Source organism: Miniopterus natalensis, chromosome 3, assembly GCF_054644295.1.
Source record: "Miniopterus natalensis isolate mMinNat1 chromosome 3, mMinNat1.hap1, whole genome shotgun sequence".
Taxonomy (NCBI): domain Eukaryota; kingdom Metazoa; phylum Chordata; class Mammalia; order Chiroptera; family Miniopteridae; genus Miniopterus; species Miniopterus natalensis.
Window position 1 is genome coordinate 35,471,114 of NC_142083.1, and position 26,204 is coordinate 35,497,317.

At 40.3% G+C, this 26,204-nt stretch overlaps 1 protein-coding gene across 2 annotated transcripts in view; it reads left to right on the forward strand.

The window, feature by feature from the left end:
- Positions 1 to 25,288, forward strand: part of MCCC2 (methylcrotonyl-CoA carboxylase subunit 2) — a 45,128-nt gene extending 19,840 nt beyond the window's left edge. For both annotated transcript variants that reach the window (XM_016213901.2, XM_016213902.2), the window contains 10 exons: positions 1,247 to 1,311; positions 5,618 to 5,717; positions 5,829 to 5,924; positions 8,550 to 8,622; positions 11,948 to 12,024; positions 14,706 to 14,772; positions 17,147 to 17,303; positions 18,163 to 18,277; positions 20,109 to 20,194; positions 23,206 to 25,288. In XM_016213901.2, the coding sequence (XP_016069387.2) occupies positions 1,247 to 1,311; positions 5,618 to 5,717; positions 5,829 to 5,924; positions 8,550 to 8,622; positions 11,948 to 12,024; positions 14,706 to 14,772; positions 17,147 to 17,303; positions 18,163 to 18,277; positions 20,109 to 20,194; positions 23,206 to 23,323 (954 nt within the window). In that variant the 3' untranslated portion in view covers positions 23,324 to 25,288. The remainder of the gene's footprint in view (positions 1 to 1,246; positions 1,312 to 5,617; positions 5,718 to 5,828; positions 5,925 to 8,549; positions 8,623 to 11,947; positions 12,025 to 14,705; positions 14,773 to 17,146; positions 17,304 to 18,162; positions 18,278 to 20,108; positions 20,195 to 23,205) is intronic.
- The last annotated feature ends 916 nt before the right edge of the window (positions 25,289 to 26,204 follow it).

A 26,204-nucleotide genomic window follows, 5' to 3' on the forward strand; every position in this document is an offset into this window, starting at 1 on the left:
AAACATGGCGTGGGTGCTCGATAAATATTAACCAGTGACAAATCCTTGCTTTTCCAGTCATCTCTGAAAATAAATATAGTATATTGGTTGTTTATAACTTTTTACAACTCTAAGAATCCAGACACCTCTTATAATTAGTTATTGTCTGAACCGAATGCTGTTTCACACTGAATTTCTTTGGGAGGACAACCAAAAATTTAGTTCTGGGGGTGAAACAGTTGGAGGTGAAGATTTTTAATTGCCTCTCCCAGTGGGATAATTTCTTATTTAAGACAGCTTTTGATGGAGTGAATAATAAGTTGTTTCTGGGCTGTATTTTAGATTAATGGTCATTATTTTAATTAAAGCTTTTCCTATTTGAAGAAAAAGAAATGATCAGATTGGCATTTAGCACTGAAGATTTTTCTTGTTTAGAATTTGTCAGGCTATAATTAAGTCATTCTTAATTTATTACTTGAGATTTCTTTCTTTTTGGTCATATTCTACTGAATCTGAGATGTGAGTAATCTTGGATATTTTTCCCATCTTAAAGTTATTATACCATTAAGAGTTCATAATAGTCGCTGGAGTGTTTCAACATCAGTGAAGAAAGAGCATTACGTCAGCACATTTATTGAGTATTCAAAGATGGATAAATCATAATTTCTCTGTGAAGGAACTCACAGTGTAGAGGAGACAACAGAGACACATGCAAATTACTGAAATATAGTTTGGCAAGTGCCATGTTGGAGGTGTAAGTGTAATACTCTTGGACCACAGATAAGCAAGCATTGCTCTGTTATTACTGTGCAGTGTCATTAATGGTGAAAGGCCTGCATGGGTCAGGGAAAGCCACATAGAGCAGATGGGGCTTGAAGGGTAAGCAGGGATGCACCAGGAGGAGGGTGAAAGGGGGAAGGGAGCTCCCGCAGTGGGCTCAGACACGAAGGCTTTGACGTGCTGTGGAGGCAGTCTAAAGGAGGGGACCGAGCAGACTTTCAGGCCAGAAATGCCTGTGTTCAAATCCAGTTCCAGCACTTGCTTAGGGGCTGTGGGCAAGGTCTTTAGTGACTGTGGGTTCAGATTTTTCATCTGTAGACTAGAGACAGTATTATCTAGGTTTGCTAGACAAGTGGAATGAAAAAACAAAATGTTCTTTAGCTCCTTGGAAGAAAGAGTGGTAGGCATAGTCAGGAACTGTGTGTGTTAGGAAGACATTTGCATGTGTCAGATGGGTAAATCTCACCACTCACTTTTCTCTTTGTAGGTTAAAGCAGCTACTGGAGAAGAGGTGTCAGCTGAGGATCTTGGAGGTGCTGATCTTCACTGCAGGTGAAACAGAAGAGGTTGTTTCTTCTCAAGATTGATTGTCACTTGTTTGTTTTAAAAAGTTTAAAGTATTTTTCCAAGTGTTAAACTTGCCATGTTTATTTGTTCTTGATCTGCTGTTTTAGGGTTCAATTCTTTGAACTGTAGAGTTGCATTTCTAAGTTAGAACATCAGCTTTTCACTGTAGAAAGACTGGAGAGACAGATTTCGTATTTAACAAATATCCATTGAGCACCTGTTGGGTGACAGGCACTGTTCTAGGTGTTTGAGATAAGCTAGACATTGTCTCTGAACTCAGGGAGTTTGCAGTGTAGTCAGGGAGGTAGGCAATAAACAATGCTTACAAAAAATTCATGTAAATGTATATGTGTGATAAGGCCTACGAAGGAGAAGTATAGGGAGAGCATATAGAAGGTGGGTCAAACCCAGTGGTTAAATTAACCTTTGGGAAGTGGAGCCTGGGGTGGTGGATGGTGAGCTGCACTTCAACAACAGAAAATGAAATAGAGAAGTTATTACTCACGGATCCTGGAGGAAGTACATGGCATGCCTCCAGGGGCCACACAGGGAGGTCAAGGCAGAGTGCAGGCAGGGAGAGAGGAAGAACCTGGGCACATATTTTTTTAATTTTTATTTTTAAAATATATCTCGATTGATTTCAGAGAGAGGAAAGGAGAGGGGGAGAGAGAGAGACAGAAACATCAATAATGAGAGAGTCATTGATCGAGCCCGCAACCCGGGCATGTGCCCTGACCAGAATCAAACCATGGTCGTCTGGATCCCAGGTCGACGCTCAGCCGCTGAGCCACGCCTGGCTGGGCTGGGCACATATTTTTAATAGGGTCCTAGTTTGGAGTGCTTTGGGGTTCCTGGGCTAGGGTCAGATTGGCCAGTTCAATCCAAAAGAGCAGAATTTTGATAAGCCCAATGCGGGGGATTCTTATCTAAGGGTACATAAGGCATATAGGCGCTGGAAGGCAGGGGAGACTGCTGATCACCAGGGCTGCTGGGAGAGTCATATCAGGACTTACTTTTGCTGGGACTCTCAGCTGCTCTCTAGGGCTTGTGCCTGTGCTAGTGTCAGTTTAAGGTCCCTGCAGGCCTCTTGGCCAAGCCAAATGGATGCTGAGGCATAGCACCATGGAATAGCTTAGCTAAACTCTTGGTAGCAAGTAAATATTTAAAAGCTGGTTCCCTGCGGGAAGGAAAAAGCCCTGCTTTGTGGCATCTGCCAACTTCTATAGTATAAATTATCCCATCACAGCCCATTTCAAACTACCAACAGGACCCCACTGAGCGTGGAATCAGGAAGAGATGCGCACGGTTGGCGCTTGTGAGTCAGGCCACGAACTGGCTCCGTCGCATCACTGGTCCAACCACTTCAGGTTAGAGTTCAGGCCTCCTTTGTAGACCTTCTCAAACATACACATTTATATGAATTTTTTTTTTTTAAATATATCTTTATTGATTTCAGAGAGAGGAAAGGAGAGGGAGAGAGAGATAGAAACATCAATGATGAGAAAGTCATTGATCAGCTGCAGCCCGCAATCCGGGCATGTGCCCTGACCGGGAATCGAACCCTGATCTCCTGGATCCTAGATCGATGCTCAACTTCTGAGCCACGCCCGGCCGGGCTCTATTTTTGGTAATTATTTGTTTATTGCCCACCTCCCACCTTCTAGAATTTTATGAGGATTAATGAAGTGATACATGTAAATTACTTGAAATAATACCTGCTTTAAATAAGTACCTAAAAAATGTTAACTGCCATTGTTTATCACTATAATTGATCATTAAAGGTTTTGGATCTTTCATTTTTTTTAAAGAAAAGCATCTTTATTTTCTTTATTTCTTTATTTCTTTATTTATTCATTTTTTTAATCCTCACTCGAGGATATTTTTTCCATTGCTTTTCAGAGAGAGCGGGCGCGGGGGGAGATCGAGATCAATGTGAGAGAGACACATTAATTGGTTGCCTTCTGCATGTGCCCCAAGTGGGGCCAGAGATCAAACCTATAACCCAGTACGCGTCCTTGGCTGGGAATCGAACCCACGGCCCTTTGGTGCATGGGCTGACACTCTAACCACTGAGCCACACTGGCCAGGGTTGAGCACTTATTTTGGAAAGATTGATTGTATTAAGTGTTGTGAGTAATACAGAGGAATTTTAGGTCTAATCCCTGCCCTCAGGATTTATAATTTAATGAGGCAGCTAAGAGAAAGAAATGAATGAATTAAAAAACAATTACAAAATATGCTAACATGCTTCTAATTTTACAACTAGAGGCCAAAGGAGAAATGATTAAGGGAATGACTGGAGTTGAGGAAGGCAGAGAAAAGCTTAGAGGGAGAGCTTGAGGCTCTGCCCGAGTTTGAACAGAACACTGGTTCATTTAGGTGATCATAGCTGTGTGAGCGGAGATGCAGCATGACTGTCTCCTATCTGGCCATTTACTGACCCTTGCAGGGCGACAGGGAGTGGATGTTTCAGCCTGCGGAGGGATAGGATGCAGGTAGAGTAGGGTACATGGGTATGGGACAGAGTGGGCTGCCATTGTTTGTAGGTGCTTAATCAGGGGAAGGTTGATGAAGATATATTTTAGGAATATTAATTAAAAACATTTTTTTTTTACTATTTAAAAAATGTAATCCCATGCCCATGAAAGCTGTAGGCAGTATATCAATTTAGGGTGTAGGTTCTAGAATTCATCTTTCATTTGCCCCATTTATTACTTTTATGACTAGACAAATGACTTAACCTCCCTGAACCTCATTTCCTACATCATAGCACAGCGTCTGGTGCATACTAAGCACCCTATTACTACTGGCTATTATTCTTAATAACTTGTTTAAAATCATGGGACAATAATTAGATGGTGATGGCTTTTTTGGGGAACAGTGTCATAAAATTTACTAGTCACAAATTGCTTCGGGTTCTCTCTCTAATCAAAGAGTGATAAATGTGTATTTGTAAACGTTCTCTCTGTCTTTATAAATACATATTTGTACCTCTCTTTAGTTATCCTGAAGAATTAATTTGACACAAAGACTTACATAACATAATGCCTCATCAAAGGTTTCCCTTTCCTGCTATTTTGGTAAATACTAAGCAGTTTTTAAAAGAAAGCATTTTATTTTAAATATTTACTGATTTGGAAGCAGTTCCTTCTGCTTCTGTTTGCTTTTTGAATTACTACAGTGTAGCCAGAAACCAGCAATTATAGCTGGAATTATTAATGAAGCATTTAAAAGGTATGGTCAGTTGTAAGTTACTGTATTAAATTAAAGAGGTGGAAGGGTGGGACATTGCAAAGGCATTGGAGGGCCATAATGAGGAGTAAATGCTGTCTCTGCTCTTTTCAGGGACACCCAGTCCAGAGGCAGAGAATGACACAGAACCACTGAGAGAGCCCAGCTCTAAGAAATGTCTCCCAGGGGTTTGGTTTTTCCCTAGACAAGGCATCAAAATTTACATTGCAGCAGCTTAGTCCTTACTCATAAAGTGAACCAAAATTCTATTTTTTTCAGGTGTATACTTTTGCCCTACTTTATCATTTTGTTTATACTTTATTTAGAAAGTCACAGTACATTTACATTTGAAATAACAAGCCATCTAATCAGAACAGATCTAATAGCCAGAGCAAGCCCCTATTTCATTGACACTGAACTTGAAATTGAACTTCTATGGCCCTTACCACAGAATCATTTTATCAATACCCATTTTTACCCATGACCCGAGGGACAGTGTCTTCAAACTTGAGTATTTGTTTCCCTATAATAGCATGCTCTTAGGTGTAACTTTGTAGGAAGGTAGCTCAGCAGTCTTTCAGAAGCAAGAGACCATAGTTGGCATCTTCATTAGGAGCTCACTTAGGTGCAAGCACTTTTTGTTGTTACCAGCAGCATGATGAAAGTATGCCATCTGTGGTTGGACTTTATCACAAAGAATTTTGTTTGAGGCACATGGGATGACCATTAAATAGAAGTCCTTATCAGCAAAACCCCGTGGTCTAGTTGAAGGAGGTCAAGACTGAGAAATAGAAGGCATGGATTCTCATGCAGCTGCTGGTGGTTCTACCCAGGTTCTTATGTGCACCTCAGCTTTTCCTGTTTGTAAAACAAGGACAATACCAGGGATGTGACAGTGTTTGCCAGGGACATTGTGAAGATCAAACTAAATGACACTTATGAAAGTGGTTTGGAAGTAAAAATGATTCCATTCTTAGATGAGAGAGATATTTAGGGTGTAAGATATTTAAGTATTTTCCTTTTCTCTAATATGATTATTTTAGTGTGCTTTACTCTGTAGAAAGTCTGGGGTCTCTGACTACTACGCTTTGGATGATCATCATGCCCTTCACTTAACTAGGAAGATTGTGAGGAATCTCAATTATCAGAAAAAATTGGATGTGAGTTGGATATGTTCTTATATCTTTTATTTTCCTAAAAAGCATTTTGGCTTATGTCATCTTGAAATAATATTTTCAAAATGGTTAATAGGATTTTTCTATTCTCTGCAGGTTACCATTGAGCCTTCTGAAGACCCTTTATTTCCTGCTGATGAATTGTACGGAATAGTTGGCACTAACCTTAAGAGGAACTTTGATGTCCGAGAGGTATGTAAAGGGGAGCTGTGAGCTGTCAGCCTTGCTGTCTCTCCATATGTGTGTATCCATCTTTAAAGCGGGAGCCTGTTTAGAATGTTCATGCCTAGGAACTGTTTTGGATCTCATTAAGGAGTTACAGACATGTAAGGGAAAGATCTTTCCATAGTGTAGGATTCGTTGGTACAGAGTAAACACTAAAAGAGAGAGGGGGGCGGGAAATATCTTAATTATCGGAAAGTTTTCATTGCACAATGACGAAGCTTGGTTTGTTCATAAATAGTACTCCGTAATGTGGACATTAGGAATGATGTAGGGCAACGTCATCATTTTCAGCTATATCTTTTCAGTGTTCTTGTTTCAGGGAATGGATGAAATGTCAGTAAGTTGTTGAAAGAAAAAATATACCCTTTTATATCAATATTACATTAGCAAAGATTAGACTTTTGATTACAGGTCAAGATGTTGCTATGGTTACAGATTGTCAACATAGTCTTGTGTAGTCTAGAGTGACAATTTTTAGTGTTTGCATATAGCATGTAGTCTTTTTTTTGGTTCAGTATCCATATCTGGCAGAATACTTTCTAAGCTAGAAAATTATTTTAATACCAGATTCTCTCTCTTAATATTGTGTTACTTTTCCCCTTGACTGTAAAACTATTATTGTATTAATTGTGGAAAGTGTAGAAAATAAAGAAAAACATAAAATTGCTTGTAATTCTACTATCCAGAGAAAGCAGCAAATATTTTCGTCTTTTGGCTTAATGTGTGTGTTTTTTTTAATATATGTTTACGGACTTCGGAGAGAGGAAGGGAAAGGGAGAGAGACAGAAACATCAATGATGAGAGATCATTGATCAACTGCCTCCTACACGCCCCCGTCTGGGGATCGAGCCCACAACCCGGGCATGTGCCCTGACCGGGAATCAATCCTTGATCTCCTGGATCCTAGGTCGATGCTCAACCACTGAGCAACACTGGCCAAGCTGTTGATTGTATTTAAAAGGTACAGTTTTGGAGGCATATACCACTTAGAACAGATAACATATATTTCCATTATATAACAGGACCTTTCAGAAAAATAACTAAAAAATAATTCAAAGTAAGCTTTTACTTTTTTGAAAGAAAGATATTGGGAAACACTCATTTTTCAGCTTTTTCATCTTGCAAAAGTATGGTAAATAGGGAAAAGGAAGTTTGAACTAGGTAGAAAAGTGATGTGTATCATCTAAAATAGTTTCTAAAGAAATTTGGAATATGCTTCATATTTGGAACTTTTTGAAATAATCCTGATGAGTGCCAAGCATGAACTATTTATTAATTTCTACTCCTCTTAGGTTAATTATGTGTGTGTGTGTGTGTGTGTGTATATATATATACATATACATATATATATATATGTATACATATATGGTGATCCTTCAAGTGTATCAGATTCAGAATCAGTGAACTTTTGTTGAAGGTGTGGAGGAGGAAGAAACTTTCCTCTACCTGGCAGGGTTCTTTCAACTGGTCTAATGATTAAATATACACAAAACAGATTAGATTAACAAGAGAAAACAGCGAAATTTAATTACATATATATGTATGGGACCCTCACATACATGAGAGAGTCAGAGACCCCACGTACATGAGAGGTTCAGGGACAGAAAGTTAAAATGAAGTGTATAGTATATGACATTCTGAGCTAAGGGTGATGGAAGGTGCCTTGGGGCTTCAGAAGGGAGGAAAGTCATTTGCAGGACATTAAGAAGAGCAGATATTTAATAATTAGAATTTTACCCTACCTTATATATAGGTTATTGATAACTCTTAGTATGGGCAAATCCCCTAATTTCAATTCTTTAAGGGAGACTTAAAAGTTTCTGATGAGCCCATAGGATCTCGATTACCTTCAGCTCTAATCCACATGCCAAGATAGCACGTCTTGGTGGGGCCTCTTCTGAACCCCTTCAAAGGCTTAATAATAATAGCTATCTTTAATGACAGCCAGGAAGTGTGCTGTGGTTATCACTTTTTAAGTGTTTCATCTTTTTAAAAACAGATGATGAAACTGAGGCTTAGAGGATTTTAGGTAACCAGACTGTGACTCTAATTTCTCAGTGGTAGAGCTGGGAGTCAGAGCTAGTTCTTCATCTCAGTGTTATTTTATTAGGTTACTTTACTACTAGGTCATCACATCTCACAATTTTGTCCCATCTTTGCAGAAGCGAGAACTGAGACTCAGAGGGGTTAAATGACTTACTCCTGGACACACAAATCATATGTGATACCTCAAGTTGGAGCCTGGGTCTTCTGACTCTAAGCTCTCTACCTTGCTTTCCGATTGAATCCCTGACCCTAGGCCAGTATATTTGAACAGCCTCTGAAGCTTTGATTGAGTCTGGCAACCAGCTCATGGAGTCTCTGCTTGTCTGGTATGCAATGCGGTGCTATTGTTTTTATAGTAAAGTGTAAAATCAGAGCCCAGAATGACTTCATGCAGGTAAAGTGAAATTCTAGTGAGAAGATTTTCTATGTAGGGTGCAATTTTGTGAAAGTGACTTCACTATGAATTTGTTTTCCTTATAAATAACTTTAATGCAACAATTCTTTTATAATACAATTTCTCAGGGACATTGTTATTTTTCCTCTTAGGTCATTGCTAGAATCGTGGATGGAAGCAGATTCAATGAGTTCAAAGCCTTGTATGGAGACACATTAGTTACAGGTATAAAGATGAAGAATTGAATATGAACATTTTCCGATGCTTCAAAAATAAGTGATGTCTTGTCTCAAGGCTTTGATGCACTTGGCAAGAGCTTTGTTATTTAGAGTGTTACAAATGTGTGAGTCAGTATTTAAAGGGAGCTACTTGCCCTGGCCGGTTTGGCTCAGTGGTTAGATCGTCAGCCTGAGGACTGAAGTGTCCCAGGTTTGATTCCAGCCAAGGGCATGTACCTCGGTTGCAGGCTCGATCCCAGTCGGCGCGCAAGCAGGAGGCGACCAATCGATGTGTCTCTCTCACATTGATGTTTCTCTCTCTCTTTCTTCCTCCTTCTCTTTTTCTCTCTCTCCCCCTTCCACTCTCTCTGAAAAGCAATGGAAAAAATATCCTTGGTGAGGATTAAAAAGAAAATAAATAAAATAAAACAAAGGGAGTTGCTTTATAATGATCATTTGTGGCTGAATGGCTTCAAGGAACCAGAGTTTTAAATGATGTCTAGATGCTGTGGGATAGGCCCTTGTCTGTGACTTAATGGCATTAGCCATAAAATCAGCAGAAATATTTGTAGTTCATTTTGTTTCTCTGGATAACTAATTATTTTGAAATTTTCAGCACTCTTTTTTTTTTTTAAAAAAAATAAAAATGTTTTTATCGATTTTTTAAAAGAGAGAGGAAGGGAGAGAGAGAGAGAGAAACATCGATTGGCTGTCTCCTGCACACACCCCCACTGGGGGTTGAGCCCACAACCCAGGCATATGCCCCGACCAGGAATTGAACCGGCGACCTCTTGCTACATGCGATATCACTCAACCAACTGAGCCACATTGGCCAGACTCAGCACAGTTTTTTTTATTTGGTTTCTAATTCAACTGGGAAATTTTGTATGATGTTTAAACTTTCCAGAAGAATGTAGACTGAGTTAAACCTTCTCACAGCCTCTGTGTAGATATTGTGTTGATTTATGTAAATACTAGGTCCAGAATACAGGACAGAATACCAAATCTGAAAAAACAAAACAAGGATATTTGTAAAAGTTAATTCATTCACCCGAAGTGTTTAGTTTGTAGGCCTTTGGAGAAAAGTATTTGAAACATAGATGCTAGACCTGTAATAATCTATCTTAGACAAATGGCAAAACAAATGTGGGCATTTTGTTTGGTCTTATAAAAGCTCAAAAATGTAGCAGTTAGTCTGAAGACAACATTTCAGAGTAGAAAAAACAACCAGCTGCAAAAATCCAAGTTGCAAATACACATTGAGGCTTAAGGATAAGTCGGCACACTTTCTCCTGGTCTGATTTATGAGCAAGAGAAGGGTTCACACTGGGAGTGGACTTTATGTTTTTGTATTTAGGTGTTTAAGTGATTAGGAGCTTTTCTTTGATATATAGACAGGATTTGTCACTTAATAGTTCAGGATGTTACCCTCATTGTGTGGTAGTGTAAAACAAGTCCAAACTGCTTCTTTCTCAAGATGGATGGGCTGTCGTCATCTGTTTTTGTGTATTTGCCCTGTACTTGCTAAAAGACTGGTGGCACCTTTGCCCCCTGCAATGCTGTGGCTAGATCCAGTTTCCTCCATCTCTTCTTGACTACTGGAATTCAAATAAAGTTGGGGGGAGGGAAGAGAAGGGGAGTGAGGAGGAGAAGAAACGAATGAGAGGCTGTGGGGGAGCATGAGAGCTCAAGGAAGGGTAAGGGAGCATGGGGGGTGGTTACCTAGGGGGAGGGAGCGAGGAAGAAGAACAGATATTTTCTAAGGATCAGGTAGGAGTTCCTGGCAGCAGCTAAGGGTTTCCTCCTGCCACTGCGCTTGCCATATGTCGGCCCTAGTAGTTCCTTGGATATTTTGCTTTCCTGTTTGGCCCATAGGAAGCTGCTGAAGGCACTCCCTTCAGGGGTGTCCCTATTATAGTGGGGCATGTGCCCCACTCAGCAGGCCCTGTGCCTGGAGATCCCAGGCGGGGCTAAGGATGGGTTAAAAGCCTAAATAGTGAAGAGGGCAGTATATCTTCGGGGGTAGCACCTTATTGCTGAGAGATGAGCGAGGTTCCCAGCTCTTTTTGTGGGCGAGGCAGGACTCAAAGTGGATTGCTAGGCCTGTTGGGAAGTCACCCCTTTTTGCTTTGACTCTCTAAGTGGCAGTGCCATGGAGGGTGTGCAGCATACAGGCTGGGATTTTAGGCCTGAAAGACCAAGAGAAATCCAGGTGACCATCAGATCAGTGTTTCATTTTTATCACATTAAATAAACATAATTAAAAATAAATAAATCAAGACAAGGTCACAGTAAAGAACAAAAATGAATTTTTAAAAATTAACTGTTCTGCTTATCAATAGTTGACAGCCTCTCTTACTCCTTAATTTTTTGAGCACCTGCTTTGTGTCGGGCATCACACAGCGGGTGTCTTAACGGCAGCCTGTCGGGCTTGCGCCTGAAGACAGCCAGCCGGGGACTTTGGTAGCGTGCTGTCTTTGGCCCACTTCAGCCAGCACAGCTTGTTCGCTCCTGGGTTCCAAGTAGTTGACATCTGTATGTAGTCGTAAGTAGGCTTGCTGGGGATTACTCTCGGGAAGGTCTCTAGTCAGTTTCTTCAGGTTCACAAAGTAATTAACCTCCTGAAGTCATCTAAAGAGTCTACTTCACAATATAATGTTTTCCCCTTCTTTTTCTTCTTTATTTCGTGTGTGTGGAGAGTGGGTGTCTGGAATGTTAGTAGAAGTGGTGGTGAGATGTAAACGAAACTTATGGAAAGGAGAAAGAAAAAGATGCAGACTGAGAAAGTGAAAATGGAGTGATTCATTTTTCTCCTATGCTTACCTGAATTTCTTACTTTAAACTTGGTTACCACCAGGTTTGACAGTGTTTCTGTTTTTTTTTTTTTTTAAATTGCCTTTGCTGAGTGTATCCCCTTTATTTCAAGGGTCTATCATTACCACAGGCATTTTCAGGCAAGCTGTCACCTGACACTGGCCCACAGCTTTGAACGTTGACCTGTAAAGGGCTCCCCGTCTTTGCTTTGGTCTACTTCAGAATGTCCCTCAGGTCTGGTGCACAGTGAGCACTCACATGGATGCTACGGCCCAACCAGGCCAACCAGTCAAAGGGGACAACTTTACATGTGACTCACTCCTTTCAGGAAAGCAAAAGACCCAGACTCCAGTGCCTTAGAAATAAAATGTGACATGAGCTGTTTTCTACCATAGATAAAAATCTCTACATTTTAAAGTGTGATTTGAAATGAAAGGATGTTAAATATGTCTGTTTTTTTGTGTGTGAATTAAAAGCCCTCTGAATTACATAAATCTTTATTTCCATTTTCTTTTGAGGATTTGCTAGAATATTTGGATATCCAATTGGCATCATTGGAAATAATGGAGTTCTCTTTTCTGAATCTGCAAAAAAGGCAAGTACTGTTAAACATGTTTCAAGATTTTCTTCTTTAAACATAGTGAACTTTCAAGACAAGTAATGCATGAAAAGTGATTGCATAAAAGCTTTAAAAGATTTAACCGGATGCCTTGGCAAAAAGAATACTGCGTGTATGCATGTGAGCATGTATGTGTGTGTGTGGGTTAGTGTTTGAAAGTTTTTGTGGAGGTCTACAGTAGCATGATGAACTGTCTTGAGCACTACTAAAAGTTAAACAAAAATGTTTTGTTCTTATAAGAACTTGAATTATGACATGCATATATTCTAAGAAGGTAGGATCCTTGTCTTGAGTGTTTCACTCTAGTGCTTAGCACAGTGCAGGACTCAGAGATACTTTCCAGGTGGGTCTCAGTGTGATGTTTACCTTCTTCTAGCCCCTCATCAGTTTAACTTGACACTCTTCACTCTTTGGAAAAGGGAAGGTAGTGGGTCTCATTACTGAAATGCTGGTTTTAAAAGAGGAAGTTCGTGAATGTCCTTTGGCTTAGTGTTCAACTTCATGTCGTTGTCTCAGACTTACCTAAACTTGAATAAATGTCATTAATGTACTTACTTGATAAAATGTTAGGGAAAAAAATTTCTAGCCTTGTTTTTTTACTTCAAATTATAGAGTAAATAGCAAGGTTGATGGTCTCATATTGATGCAGGTAACAGGCAGCTAGGCTCTTCCAGACTTTAATTGAGGAAGAATTTGTTTCTGGTGGAATGTTTTATCAGTAAAGTCAGTTTCTATATTCTGCTGTTATTATTGTTCTCCCCACTGCAATTATAAGACAAAAACAAGAAAGTAAAAGCAAGGAAAAAAAAATCACCTACACATACTAGAAATAACCTTGAGTAACATATTATTATGATTCCTTAGTTTTTTCTATCCCCCATTTTTTAGCAAGAGAAAATAACCAAATTTAACACATACCTAAGTGTGGGAACCTCACATACTTGAGAGTCAGAGACCCCCCACACAGGAGAGGTTCAGAGATAGAAAGGGGGATTGAGGTATATAAGACACTCTGAGCTAGGGATTCAGTAATGCACCTGGGGGCCTTCAAAGGGTCATTGCAGGACAAGAAGAACAGATGTTTAGTAAGTAGAAATTTTCTCTGCCATATAGCTGGGTCAAAAGAGATTATCACTGGTAATCTCTTATTATGGGCAAGGCTCAGTTCCAGTCATAGGTAGTTAAATAGAGGGGCAGTGGTTCAGTTGGTTGAGTGTCATCCTATGCACCAAAAGGTCACTGGTTCCATTCCTGGTCAGGGTCAGGGCACATACCCAGGTTGTGGGTTCCATCCCCAGTGGGGTGCATATGGGAGGCAACTGAGAGGCAATCGATTGATGTTTCTCTCTCACATTGATGTTTCTCTCTTTCTCTCTCCCTCTCTGTCCTCTTTCTAAAAATCAATAAAAACATATTTTAAAATAAAAATAAATAAAGTGAGGGGCAGGAGCTTCTCTTGAGCCTGAAGCTAAAACTGCCCTTAGCTCCAAACAATCCACATACCTCTATCACCCTTTTAAAAATAAAGTTGGTATTGCCACATGCAGTAGGCCCTTGAAAAATCTAATTTCACTGTAACATTAATGAGATATTGTAGGAAGCTAACTCTTATCTACATCAGTTAGCCTATGGTAAAATTGGTTTTGTTATGTTATTTCACTCAAAGTTGAAGAACCTATGACGACATTAAGTGAGGATTTACTGTATATAGAGGTATGGCTTCTTTTCATTTAATAGTATATATAGTGTTTCCTAAAATATCAAATATTCCTGAACTGATGACTTTTAATGAATATATAATGTGTTAATTTCAATGGAGGAAATGTCAGACTGAGACCAGCAAACTCTACCTCGTTTTATTAGTGGCTTGGCGCAGATAAGCTGGGAGGAGCTACGTTCAGCCTCAGCCCGACACATGGCTTTTGGAAGTGAGCCCCAAGCCTGTGGTTTTCTCATCCTTTTACTGAGGCCGAGCAATTGCTCTGAGGATTTGTACTCACCCCGGCATCTCCAGCAGAGTTAAGGGGATCTGCGAATAGAGAGTAAAATGTAAAGGAAGTGGTTTATAGGAGTGACCTTACATAATTTTTAGAAGATAGGGAAAGGAATAGTTATATTTTTGTGTCATTAAACAGTTTCCTAAACTCAAGGTTAGAATGCCTCTAACATTCATCTAAAATCCCATTTATTTGGGGTATGTTGGAAAGAGAGATGTATTTTACTATAATCTTTGTTCATGAAAGAATTGCAGATGATCATCAAAATGTAAATACCATCATAGATTTTCTCGAAGGGTTTATATTCTGTCTTTTTTAAATGAAGCTCAGCAATTCTCATTGACAATCTATCCTTTTTTCTCTGTGACTTAAGTTTCACTTGCTCTTCAAAATATTAGTGATTAACTTTGTTCCTGACACAGCAGTTGCCCCATAGCCGTGTGCCCATGATCACACAGGAGACTGCAAAGCAAGTGCAGCAACACCACAGCCACGTGACCCAGTGCGAGTGGGTCCGCACTGTAGTAGTGTGGTTACTGTCACTATAAAGTCAGACAAGCCAGGCGAGGGTGTTCTTTCTTTTCTCTGGCCCACGTGTATAGTTGTGGATGCATGGTGATCGCAAATCTTTGAAAAGGTTTTCATCTTATTTGCTTATAGGGGGCTCACTTCATCCAGTTATGCTGCCAAAGGAAAATCCCTCTGCTGTTTCTGCAAAACATTACTGGTAAGAAAATAGAGTGTTCAGTCTGGTTGCTTTATTCTAGAGCTGCACTGTCCAGCATCTCGTAAGTGATCACCACAGTAAGTGTAGTAGCCTTCTTCACTGTGCATCATTACTGTGATGTTATTACTGTGTTCCCTGTGCTGTACATTACTTCCCTGCGGCTTGAGTTTTGACTGCAAAGAATGGTATGATCAATGTGAACTCTCTGGATTTCATGTTCCATAGATGATCTTAACATGGTGGATGAAATGATTTTTATGGTTCTAGAGTTCTTTTTCCTGGAATTCCATGATTCTCCCATTTATACTTTTTTGTATGTTGCATGGTGTCTGACATATAGGAGACATTCAGATGTGTAGGTTAGCTGAAAACGTCTTTTTTCCCCAGTCTTCTATGTCATCCATGGTTATCTCAGGTTTGAAGGAAGGAGAGGCTCTTAATCAGTTGCTGGGATCCGGCAAACCTTCATGAGAAGGAGTTTGGCTCTTGACAGTCAGGAGGGTTTTAAATATTACTACTGCTAAAACATCTTCATCTTAACTTTAAGATACTTGGCTAGATGAGGTTGGAGAGGAGTTACATCCGGATGGAAGCCTGGGGACCCTGTGTGGCAATCCTCGAAAATGGGGCAGATAGGAAGTATTCTGAGGCTTCACCCATGCAGGGCCTTGTTTCTGTAGGGATTCACGACTCATAAACCACCAGTAAGTTAAACTGTGTGCTCGGAAGATTCCTGCAATTTTGCTTTGTTGTGTTTTTTTTGGGTGGCTTGGGGGCAGCGAGCAGAGGTTGAGTTTAGTTTTGTAACATTGCGTTTGAGGGACCTGTGTGACATCCATTTGGAAACATATAGTAAGCAGTTGAAAAATCTTGAGCACAGAAGAGATGTGTTAGCTGGAGGTGAAAGTGTAGGTATCGTTAGACTATGGAGATGGTATTTAAAGCTATGGGAATAGATAAGAACACTCTGAAGCAAGAAGAGGGCTCAGGGACAATCTGTGAGTAGCTCTGATTTCTTCCACAGAGATGAAAGTTAAGGAAGAAATGGAGTATGATTATGTTGTTTTTTAGGATGGGAAGGAGAAGGATTGGAGACAGCCATGTGAGATGGCGTCAGTCTTTTTTTTGAAGGCAGAATGTTCTACAGGAACTACAGGGGCAGTGGGGTGGTTGTTGGGGGCCGGTGAGAGCTTGAAGAGGGTCCATATTTGAGGTAGATATTGTGGGAACATTATAGGGAGTCAAGATAAGGTAGCTAAAGGAGCTCTGAGGTATTCCTAGGGCCTGGCAAGCTCAGGGGTAGCTGGAGGAAGCAGATGGTACCTGGTGAGACAGGGGCTGTCCTGTCGCTACCTTTGTATCCGTAGCGGGTACAGGTGCTCTGCAACACTGGTTGAACGGACTTGGCTGATCCGATGCTGGAGATTTGCAAAGCAAGAGCAGTGACAGTCAGGTAGGCTGTGAGTCTGCAAGTGGGGAGGGGGACGGAAAGCTGACTTGGTGTTTGTTCGGTGAAGAGGAAGGAGCCCAAAGCCTGGAAGGCCCAGTGCAGCTGCAGACCAGCTTCCTTGGAGATGGGAGCTGGAAGAAGTAGAAGGATCCCATAATTATAATGACAGATTCTTCTACCTTGCTGTTGAGTCTCTGACAGGGACGCTTAGTGTCTCTATGAAACATTAATGTTTATTTCATCGAAGTTTAAGCAGCCCTTCAGAAGGAACACTCTGTTTTTAAACCAGGTCGGTGGGTGCCGAAGCCCTCGCAGCTCAGCTGCCCCAGCACTTTCTCCTTAGCTTCCCTTGTCACCTTTCATCCCAGGCTACTGTTTGAGGTAATTTCTTGAAGATAAATTGCATCCTTACCTTGTTTGAAGATCTCTATGTGTATCCAGATGAACTGTTTTAAGGAAATTTAAAAAGTGATTAGAGAAAATTTTATTTTATCTTTTTGTTGTTGTTAATCCTCATCTGAGGATATTTTTTTCATTGATTTTTTTTTTTTTTTCAGAGAATGGAAGAGGGGAGGAGGGGAGGGGGAGAAAGACACACTAATTTCAATTGGGTGCCTCCCGCACGCGCCTGCGGGGCTGGGGACTGAACCCGCAACCCAGGCACTTGCCCTTGACCGGAAATTGAACCCGTGACCCTTTGGTGTGCGGGTTGACGCTCTAACCACTGAGCAACACCAGCCAGGGCTGTTTTATCTCTGAAAGCAAACCTTTTGGGGGGCACATTTCACATGTAAGTATTTTGTTAGGGTGAGAGGCCTGTAGGAAAATGTAATTTGATAAGATAGCTTTCTAATACCTTGGTGGGATTGATTTCTGAACATTAATCCCATCACTCAGAGGCTCTCTTTCTGTTTTTTCTCTCAGGATTTATGGTTGGTAAAGACTATGAAGCTGAAGGAATTGCCAAGGACGGTGCCAAGATGGTAACTGCTGTATCCTGTGCCAATGTGCCTAAGATAACTGTCATCATTGGGGGATCCTACGGGGCTGGAAACTACGGGATGTGTGGCAGAGCATATAGGTAGGTGGCTGTCATGATTTTTGTATATACATGAAAGATTTATACTTCATGTATAATTATAAATTGTCAGGTTTATTTGAAATATAGAATGGCATTCACAAATCTTGAACAATTAATACCGTAATTTGTATAATTGGGGTGGTGGTGAAATGAAATTTAATGCTAAAGGTACTATTGGGAAGAAATCCACAAGGGGGATCAGGAAATATCTTGAAATGACTGATAATGAAAATAGTACATGTCATAACTAGTGTTATGTGGTGAAAGTCTTGCTTTGAGAAAGGTGTATAGATGTAAATACATATCATGGAAAAACAGTAAGGCTGAAAAAGTCAATGAGCTAAGTAGCTGGCTCAGGAAGTTCAAAAAACAACAGCATTTTGAACACAAGAAAAATAGACAACAGGATGTAGTAAAGAACAAACATAAGACAGAAGAAATCAGGAAAGACCAAAGTTGCTTTCTTTGAAAGGTTAACAAACTTGATAATCCCCTGGTAAAACTAAAAGATAAAGGGAGATTATACAAGTAACCAATATCTAGACTAGAAAACAGGACATGACCACAGATAATAAGAGGATATTTTGAATATTTTTATACCCAATAAATTTTCATGAAATGTAAAAATACAGTGTATGAAAACAGACATCAGAATCACCTAGAGAACATAACATTTCTAACCATTCTTAGGCCCCACCTTTGGAGATGAGGGTGGGTTCCAGGTATTGGTATCTTTTTAAATTCCCAGATGAATTTAATGTGCAGCTAGAGTGAAGAACCATTAGTTTAAAAGGTGAACTTGGGCCTCTGATCATTTGTGTTGTCCAGCGAGGTAATTTGACCATTCTTCCCCTCATAGCCCAAGATTCCTTTACTTGTGGCCAAATGCTCGTGTCTCAGTGATGGGAGGAGAGCAGGCAGCCACTGTGTTGGCGACGATAGCAAAGGACCAGAGAATGCGGGAAGGGAAACAGGTAAGTGCCTTTTCTTCTCGTCTCCAGGTTTGGCTTTCACCAGGGAACACCCTGCAGCCAGGAGTAGTGCAGCCAGAATCCCTCCATGGTCAGGGGTCAGGGGTTCGGGGTCCTGCCTGCAGGGCCTGGCTTTTTAGAAGATGCCCACCTCAGAGTTGTTTCAGGAATTTAGACTTAGGCATTCTCTCTTTTTAGCACCATTTGAGGTACCTTTTTGTGGTAATGTACAGATTTTTTCAGAATCCCAAGACAACACTTCCAGAAACTTCCTGTGAGTGCCTGAAACATAAAGATGTTGATTCTCAGTCATTCACAGTTAGTGAGCTTTGAATAAATCTGGTTTACGTCTTTGATTTTATGACCCAAAGCAGCAGAATTTTCTTTTTTTCTATTTTACTTTTAGGTTGTTGTTAAGGATGCCTTGAGTGGGAGGGTTCAGTCATATAATGAGAATTGATTAACATTATTATACTGTGAAAGTAGAAATGAAGCAAAATGGAAAGGGTGCTGGAAGCTTGATGGAAGGTAGATCAGCAAGTGGCTGCTTTTAAAATGAATGCCTTTGTGTGTCTGTTAGAGAATCTTCTGAACTTTTGCATTAATTTTTATTAGTTATAGCTTTTAAATGTTTTATGTAAGCACCCAGCCTTAAAAATGATTGCATGTTCTTGAAATTGGTAGGTGCACTGTTTTCATAAGAAGGCATAATATGAAGGAGGCCCTGCCTTCAGGCTCTCAGTCCTGCCATTTAGCAAGCATCTACCTGGTCAACTGCCCAGTTCATGGAGTGGGGTAATAAAAAGCCAGAGGGTGGTTCCTGCCTCCCTGAATACATCCCACCCAGCCTCACATCCTCAGCTGTGTTTTCCTAACAGCAGGAACTTTGAAGACCAAAACTGAGGTTTCAGATTCACTGTAGTGTTAACCAGTGTCCAAGCAAAAGGAAAGCTTTACATGCGTGTGTGTGTGTAGAGGGGCAGTGGAGCGGGAGTATGAAATTCTACCTGATATTTTGAAGACATGTCTTGAACTCTAGCCCAACATGGTGATCTCTTATTAAATAGTTATTCTTTGATTAATTGGATATACGGATGTATGAATTCATCTGTTTTTATATATGGAAGTACAGGATTTCAGTGGTTCTTCCTTTGAATTCTTTACCTATAGATGATACTAAACTATGAAAATAGTAACAGAAGGTTGGACTTATTTGAAATAAGTCATTTGTTTTTGGTGTGGAATATTTTTTAAGTTGAAAATACTTTTCAGGATTTCAAAATTAATTTGCATAAAGATTTTTACATCTGAATTAATTATCACTTGTTTCTGGCAATACTGATGGGGCAAGCCATTACATTTAATTAGGGAAATAACCTCTCAGCTGTCTGGGAAATTGAAGAGATTATTCAAGGTGCAGTTGATATTTTTTCTCTTTAAGCTTTAAAATATTTAAAATTTTGGCTGTTTTGAAAGAAAACCCCCTGCTTCTCCACTTTCTTAAACAGAAGCTGCTAAATGTCATGTAGCCCTTTTATAGAATTCACTTGCATTGTTGTACTGGGCTGGGATGCGGGATGCCCTGGTTTTGACCGTACATCACACAGCCCAGGCTGTCGTCTGCGCTGAGGGAGATGTAGTGGTGCACGGATTCGATGGTCACGTCTCAGGTGAGATTGTGTATGTGAAAGCATCATTTGTAATCTCTACCTCGCTGTGCAGATGTTGGTTGTAGCATTAGTCATGACATCTCTGCCCCTTTTTTCTTGAGGTTCTCTTGGGTGGATCTGTTGTTCCACTGCAGTGGACTCATTCCTGGCCCCTTTTCTTTCAGTTCTCCAGCGCTGAGGAAGCAGCTTTAAAAGAGCCCATCATTAAGAGATTCGAAGAGGAAGGAAACCCTTACTATTCCAGTGCAAGGTGGGAACCCGAGGATAACTCACTCCTTGCTGGGTGCATGTTGGCAATCAGGGCAGCGGCTACACAGAGACCTGGCAGTCAGGGTGGCCCAGCCTCCGTGAGAACCAAAAAGTAATGTTTGAACACAGCTTTGTACTGTTGTCCCTATAATGGGAACGCCTGCCGCTCCTCCCAGGCTGGGCTGCGGATCCATCACCGTGGGGCTGATTCTGCCACCCTTCACCCTCCTCCTTTACCCCATTTCTCTGTGGGGTGTCTGAGGCCTTGGAGGGGCACTGCGGCCACAGGTGGGCCTCACAGGGGCAAGGAAGTTAAGAGTCGTGATCCTGGCTATGTAACTTTCAGGAATTAGTTCTGTTTCAATTTTTGCTTAAACCGGTGGATTCCTGTCATCCCCTCCCTTTCTCCCTTTGTTTGTTTCCTTTTGACCCCACTTTAAGCGTGGGTTGGTTGGACGCTCTTTGGCACTGTTAACAGATGTGCTCGTGCATTCAGGAGGTGCTTAGTCACAGCCAGGGTCCATATGTCCACACCACATAATTTCCTCGTACACACATGCAGCTCTTGGCTCTGTTTGTTTCCGATACCCTCAATAAGGTAATGAATTACCACGGCCTGCCTCGCTGGAGACTTGAGGGCATGCGCTCCAAGGCCTCTTTTTTCCAACAACTTCAGTGTTTTGCTTTCTGAAGAATAAGCTTCGTGGGTTCATTTCATCCCTTGGGCAGATGGGGAAAAAGAAAATGACAACTTGCGTCTTTTAAAATTAGGCTATGCTTTGATTTATGCCATTTACTGGGGAGGAGGGAGAGAAGAAAATAAAAAGTTAGAATCCATTTCAATCATGTGAACACATCTTCTGTGGGTGGCACTGCTTCCAACGCTGGGCACACAAAGACTGGACATGCTGCCCGGCCAGGCGTGGCTCAGCGGTTGAGCACTGACCTAGGATCCAGGTGATCGGGGTTCGATTCCCGGTCAGGGCACATGCCCGGGTTGCGGGCTCAAGGCAGCTGATCAATGACTCTCTCATCATTGATGTTTCTATCTCTCTCTCCCTCTCCTTCCCTCTCTCTGAAATCAATAAAGATATATTAAAAATAATAATAATAATAACTTGAGCCAAACTGGAACAACCAACCTATTAAAAAAAAAAGACAAAAAAAAAAAGACTGGACATGCTTATTGTCCAGAGCATCATTAGTATCAGAATTCTAATAATGCCATTTGGGATGTTTAAAAAAGCCTTTTTCTCTTTTTGTTAACATCTACTTTAATAAGTAATTTTATAGGTATATTTTGTTGGGGTAGGTCATTGATTCATTGAATTAAGAACAAAGCATTTTATAGTCTTTGATTTCAGAAATAAACATCTTTTTATACTACCAGTAGAAGAAAAGAGGAAATATAAAACCATATAAAATGTTTAAGAGAAAAATATATATTGTAAGCACACTTACTTTTTTTTTAATATAAGATTTTGACTGAAATTCACAAGGACAGTTGAAACTTCAAACTTCAAAAAATAGCATATTTTGTGTGAGCCATGAATTTGTTTTTCAGCCCTGGCTAAACCCATCTTTTGAGAAAGACTCAATCCTTTATTATTTTCATACTTATATTATTATTTTAATGGATTATATTCAAGGCAAGACAGCAAACAGCCAGGTAGAGTTATCTTTGGAAATAAATATTGAGAGAAGTGAGGTTTTTCTCTTACTTTGTAGATGCTTAACCCTTCAACGAGTGTTGAAACACTTGTTGGCTTGGAGGCAGCAACTTTGAAAGATGGAAGGGTTCTCAGGCCAGGATATGGCACCTTCTTTGGGTTTAATAAATCTCCTCTTAACAGTAAAATTCTGGGGTCTGTTTAGGCTTTCACACGGCTCGATCTGTCTTTTCCAAGAGAGCTGTCATCATTTGCCACTCTAACCTCCTATGTTTTTCTTAATCCTTACATACTGATGTTGGCAGCATGTCAGTTTTATTCTGCCCCCCTGTTTTTATAATCAAACTTTGTAGGTATTTGGTTAAGGCCTCTTAGCAGTCTTTTTAATGGCCATGATGAAGCAGCCTGCTCCCTCCCCCGGCATCATCATGTTTGTTGTATTACTCAGCTGTTGGCTTCAGAAAGGAGTGTAATCAGTTGACCTGGTTACAAATTACATGAGTGGCCTTTTCTTATTGGCAGCTCATACTGCAGGGTCCCTATTATGAATATTTTATGAGCAGAGATTTGATTCATGGTCTGTCGATGTAAGTGTGGTTTAATAATTGATGCTATGTCCAAGTACTGAAGGCAGTTTGTTTAAAGAAAACAAAAGTGCCACCTACCAATGCCCTTTAAAAAAGCAATATTTCTCATCCATTTTTCTTTATAAATGTGAGGTTGTCAATGAAAAGCAAACTAAAATTTCTACTTAAAAGTTCTTCTGAAAGCAGTTTAAAGCTGTTGTGTTTTCCTGTTGTATTTCCTATTGTATTTCAAAAAATAAAGAACTACATAGGAAGATATTATTTTATTAATAAAATGTATTGAAGTCATTCAATAATTTTCATAGTTTCTTAAGAGATGAGAGAGTTTTCAGGGATACATCTTTTCTAGTAGAGACTTTGGTTTGAGACTGTTACCTGGGTTTATATGGCTCTTCATATTAATAACAGGAATACATCTACTTGATTTGTATGTTGCAGAAGGACAGGAAAAGTTTTTCGTGAAATAAGTAAAAATATTTTTAAATGGGATTATTTTGTGATTTCTTGTAGCAAGCTGTTCCTAAGGCCATAGCTTGATTTGACATTCTGTGGTAGCCTGAATGTCATTTCATTTACTTTTCCCCCTTTCTCCCCTCTCTCGAACATGGTTTCAGTTGTGAGATTACAGTGCACAGAAGCTAATCAGTAGATCTACACATTACCTGAACATGAACCTCAGTGTTTCTTAGCAGGGTATGTATAAATGGTAGCTTGGTGGTGGGTTCCTAATAACTCATATTCTGTTCTTTTATCAGGCTGTGGGATGATGGGATTATTGATCCAGTGGACACCAGGCTGGTCCTGGGTCTCAGTATCAGTGCAGCCCTCAATGCGCCAATCCAGAAGACCGACTTTGGCATCTTTAGGATATAACTGGAATATAAAGCATCTTTCATTGGACATGTACTAGAAATTAATACATTAGTAGCCTTAACATTATAGACTTTTTCAAATTTCAACTGTTAAACAGTAAAATTTTCTTAGCACAGTGCATTGTACTTTTCTCCCTTAAAAAATCAATGAAGATATTTATTTCATGAACCTCAATTCCTTGTAAGTTTTCTTAGATTTTTCTGTGGCTCAGCTTTTCCACCCTTAAAATGAAGAGAGTAACTTACAGTTATCCTTACTAACCCACATGTAGTATGAAAAGTTCTGTAACCTATAAATTCCAGATATTATCAAGAGTATTAAAGTTGGATTTCCAGTGAAATGATGCTTTGGTGATTATGCACGGTATTATAACACATATATTTTTTAAAAGCATCTGTTTTCCTCCAGCCATCATCCTGTTTCTGCCCATAATAGACTTCTTGCTGTGTGCACTCGGGGCTTTATTTCCTACCCATTCTCTCCTTACCTACCCCTCACTGGCTTCCATTGCCAGCAGCCCTCTGCAGGGTCACTGTTGACCTCCGGGTCTCTGGAACCAGTGGGTTCTTTTCTGACTTCATCCGATTTAATTGTCTGCAGCATTCAGGTCAGTTGAATGCTCCCTCCTAGAAACACATTCCTTAGCTCCCATTCCGTGATACTTTAGGTTTCCCACCAGCCTCTTTGGCCACTCTGTTCTGTTCAGTTTCCTTTGCAGGCCTCTCTTCCTCTGCTGATCCCTGCCCTCTTCGCCATTTATCCTGATTTTTCATTAGTAATACATGAATACGGTCTTTTTCTAAAAGATACAAATAATATAAAATATCTCCTCATTCTTTTTTAAAATTGTGGTAAAGATACATAACATTTTACCATTTTAACCATTTTTAAATGTACAGCTCTATGACATTAAGTCCATTCAAACTGTTGTGCAATTGTCACCACCATCCATCTCCAGAATGTCTCATCATCCCGAACTGACACTCTGTCGTTAAACACTAACTCCACACCACCTCCCCCCCACCCCGGGCACACCTCCTTATTCTTAAATGTATGTACTTTTGTGGCTTGATTTAATCTTTCTGGCCATTTCAGCCCTATGGCTTCAGTTGCCATCTAAATGAGGATGATTCCTGTGTTGACAGTTCCTAACACATCTCTTCCATGATCTTCAGACCTGCCAGATAGACTGGATATCTGCACTGATTGTCTTACAAGAACTGTAAGACTCAGTCAACAAGTTCTATTGATTTTACCTCTATCACTTGAATTCCCCCAGTTATTTTTGTCTTTCACTACCACAGGCATTAGGAGTGGTCTTGCTGCATACAGTCTCACCTGGTCTAATCGCCATCACTGTGGAATTAGGATGGCCATTCTAAATGCACATCTGGTTGTGCCACTCCCTTACTCAGATCTTTCACTGATTTTCTGTAGAACTGCCAGACCACTAATGCCCTCCATGGTCATCCCTTCTTCAGTCTCATCTAGACTCCTCTTTTCACCCTTGGTGCTTCAGCCACCCTGACTTCTAGTCCCTTGAACCTACGAAGTCTTTCCCACTTCAGGGTCTACAAATTTCCCTCTGCCTGAACTGTTCCACTGTCTCTTCTTAAACACATCTTTTTGTCCCTGACTTCCTGGGGCTGAGTTAGTTACCTACAGTGTGCCCTTGTAAAGCACCATCACTCCCTCGGTCACTTCTTCTATAAGGAGTATAAACAGTTTTCTAATATTGCCCTCCTGCTAGAATGTGAGCTCTATGAGAGCAAGGATTTACTTGTTTAGACTGTATCTCCAATGCTTGGCACTTGCAGGTGCTCAGATATTTGTTGAATCAATGAAAAAAATCCATATATCCATATTTTAATTGATATTCTCAGATCACATCATTTTAAAATTGATTGATTATATGATCTAATATAATTATCAAATGCTTTCCTAATAAAATTTGTATTTTAAACATTTGTGTGTGGTGTTCAATTTAGGCTGCATTTGTGCATTAGTTTTTTGAGTTGTGTGCAGATAGGTGATCTCAATTTCGAGGTAAGTTGCATTTTTAGAAGGATGTTGGAGGTAATCAAGAACACGTGGAATGTTCTCAGTTGGCAGGGCTGAGTTCCTTCTGGAGGTTTTAAAGGGAAACCTTTTCAGCTTCTAGAGGCCTCCTGCCTGCTTTGAAACTTAATAGAGATTTCAGTATATCAACCATATTATGTGTTAGCATTGTAGAGAGCCATTTAATTGACTTGAGGAGTTTACCATAGTGCGAGGGCGATTTTATTTTCTGTAGCTCTCCTGTTCTGTGTAGTCTTGGTGAGCATCAGGCAAAGGCCCTGGTCCCCAGCAAAGAGCTGGATACCTCCCGGAGCCTTGGCCAGGTTGACTCTAGGATTTGACTTGAACAGAGGGACGAAGATGGAAGGCGCCTGGCCCCGAGTTGTTTCAGGGGACTGTTAAGGCTGTTTATTCATCTTGCTCTAGGCCCCTCAACACTCTCGTTATCTAGGCTCTGTGAGCCCGAGGTACTCTGCCATCCTGTATTTTTCCAGCGATCTTTTAAAAGAAGTTGCCAGAGTCAGGCTCTTGTGCTCGTAGCAACAAACACTGGAGCAAGTCCTGCAGGTTGGAGGTTTAAATAAGTCTGTATTTTCAAACTTGATGAAAACTTTTCTGCCTGCATTTTTAAAAAGACTTTTTAGAAATGAAACCACTGGAACATTGAAACTAAGTCAAAAAGATAATGGAGACGGAAGAGTAAACTGAGGGTATTGGCCCTCAGATACATGAGCATTCAAAGGAGGGATGTGATTTCCCACCACCATCAATAGTGACGATGGACTGAGTGTTTATGCAACCTTTTGATCACTGAAATGTGTCA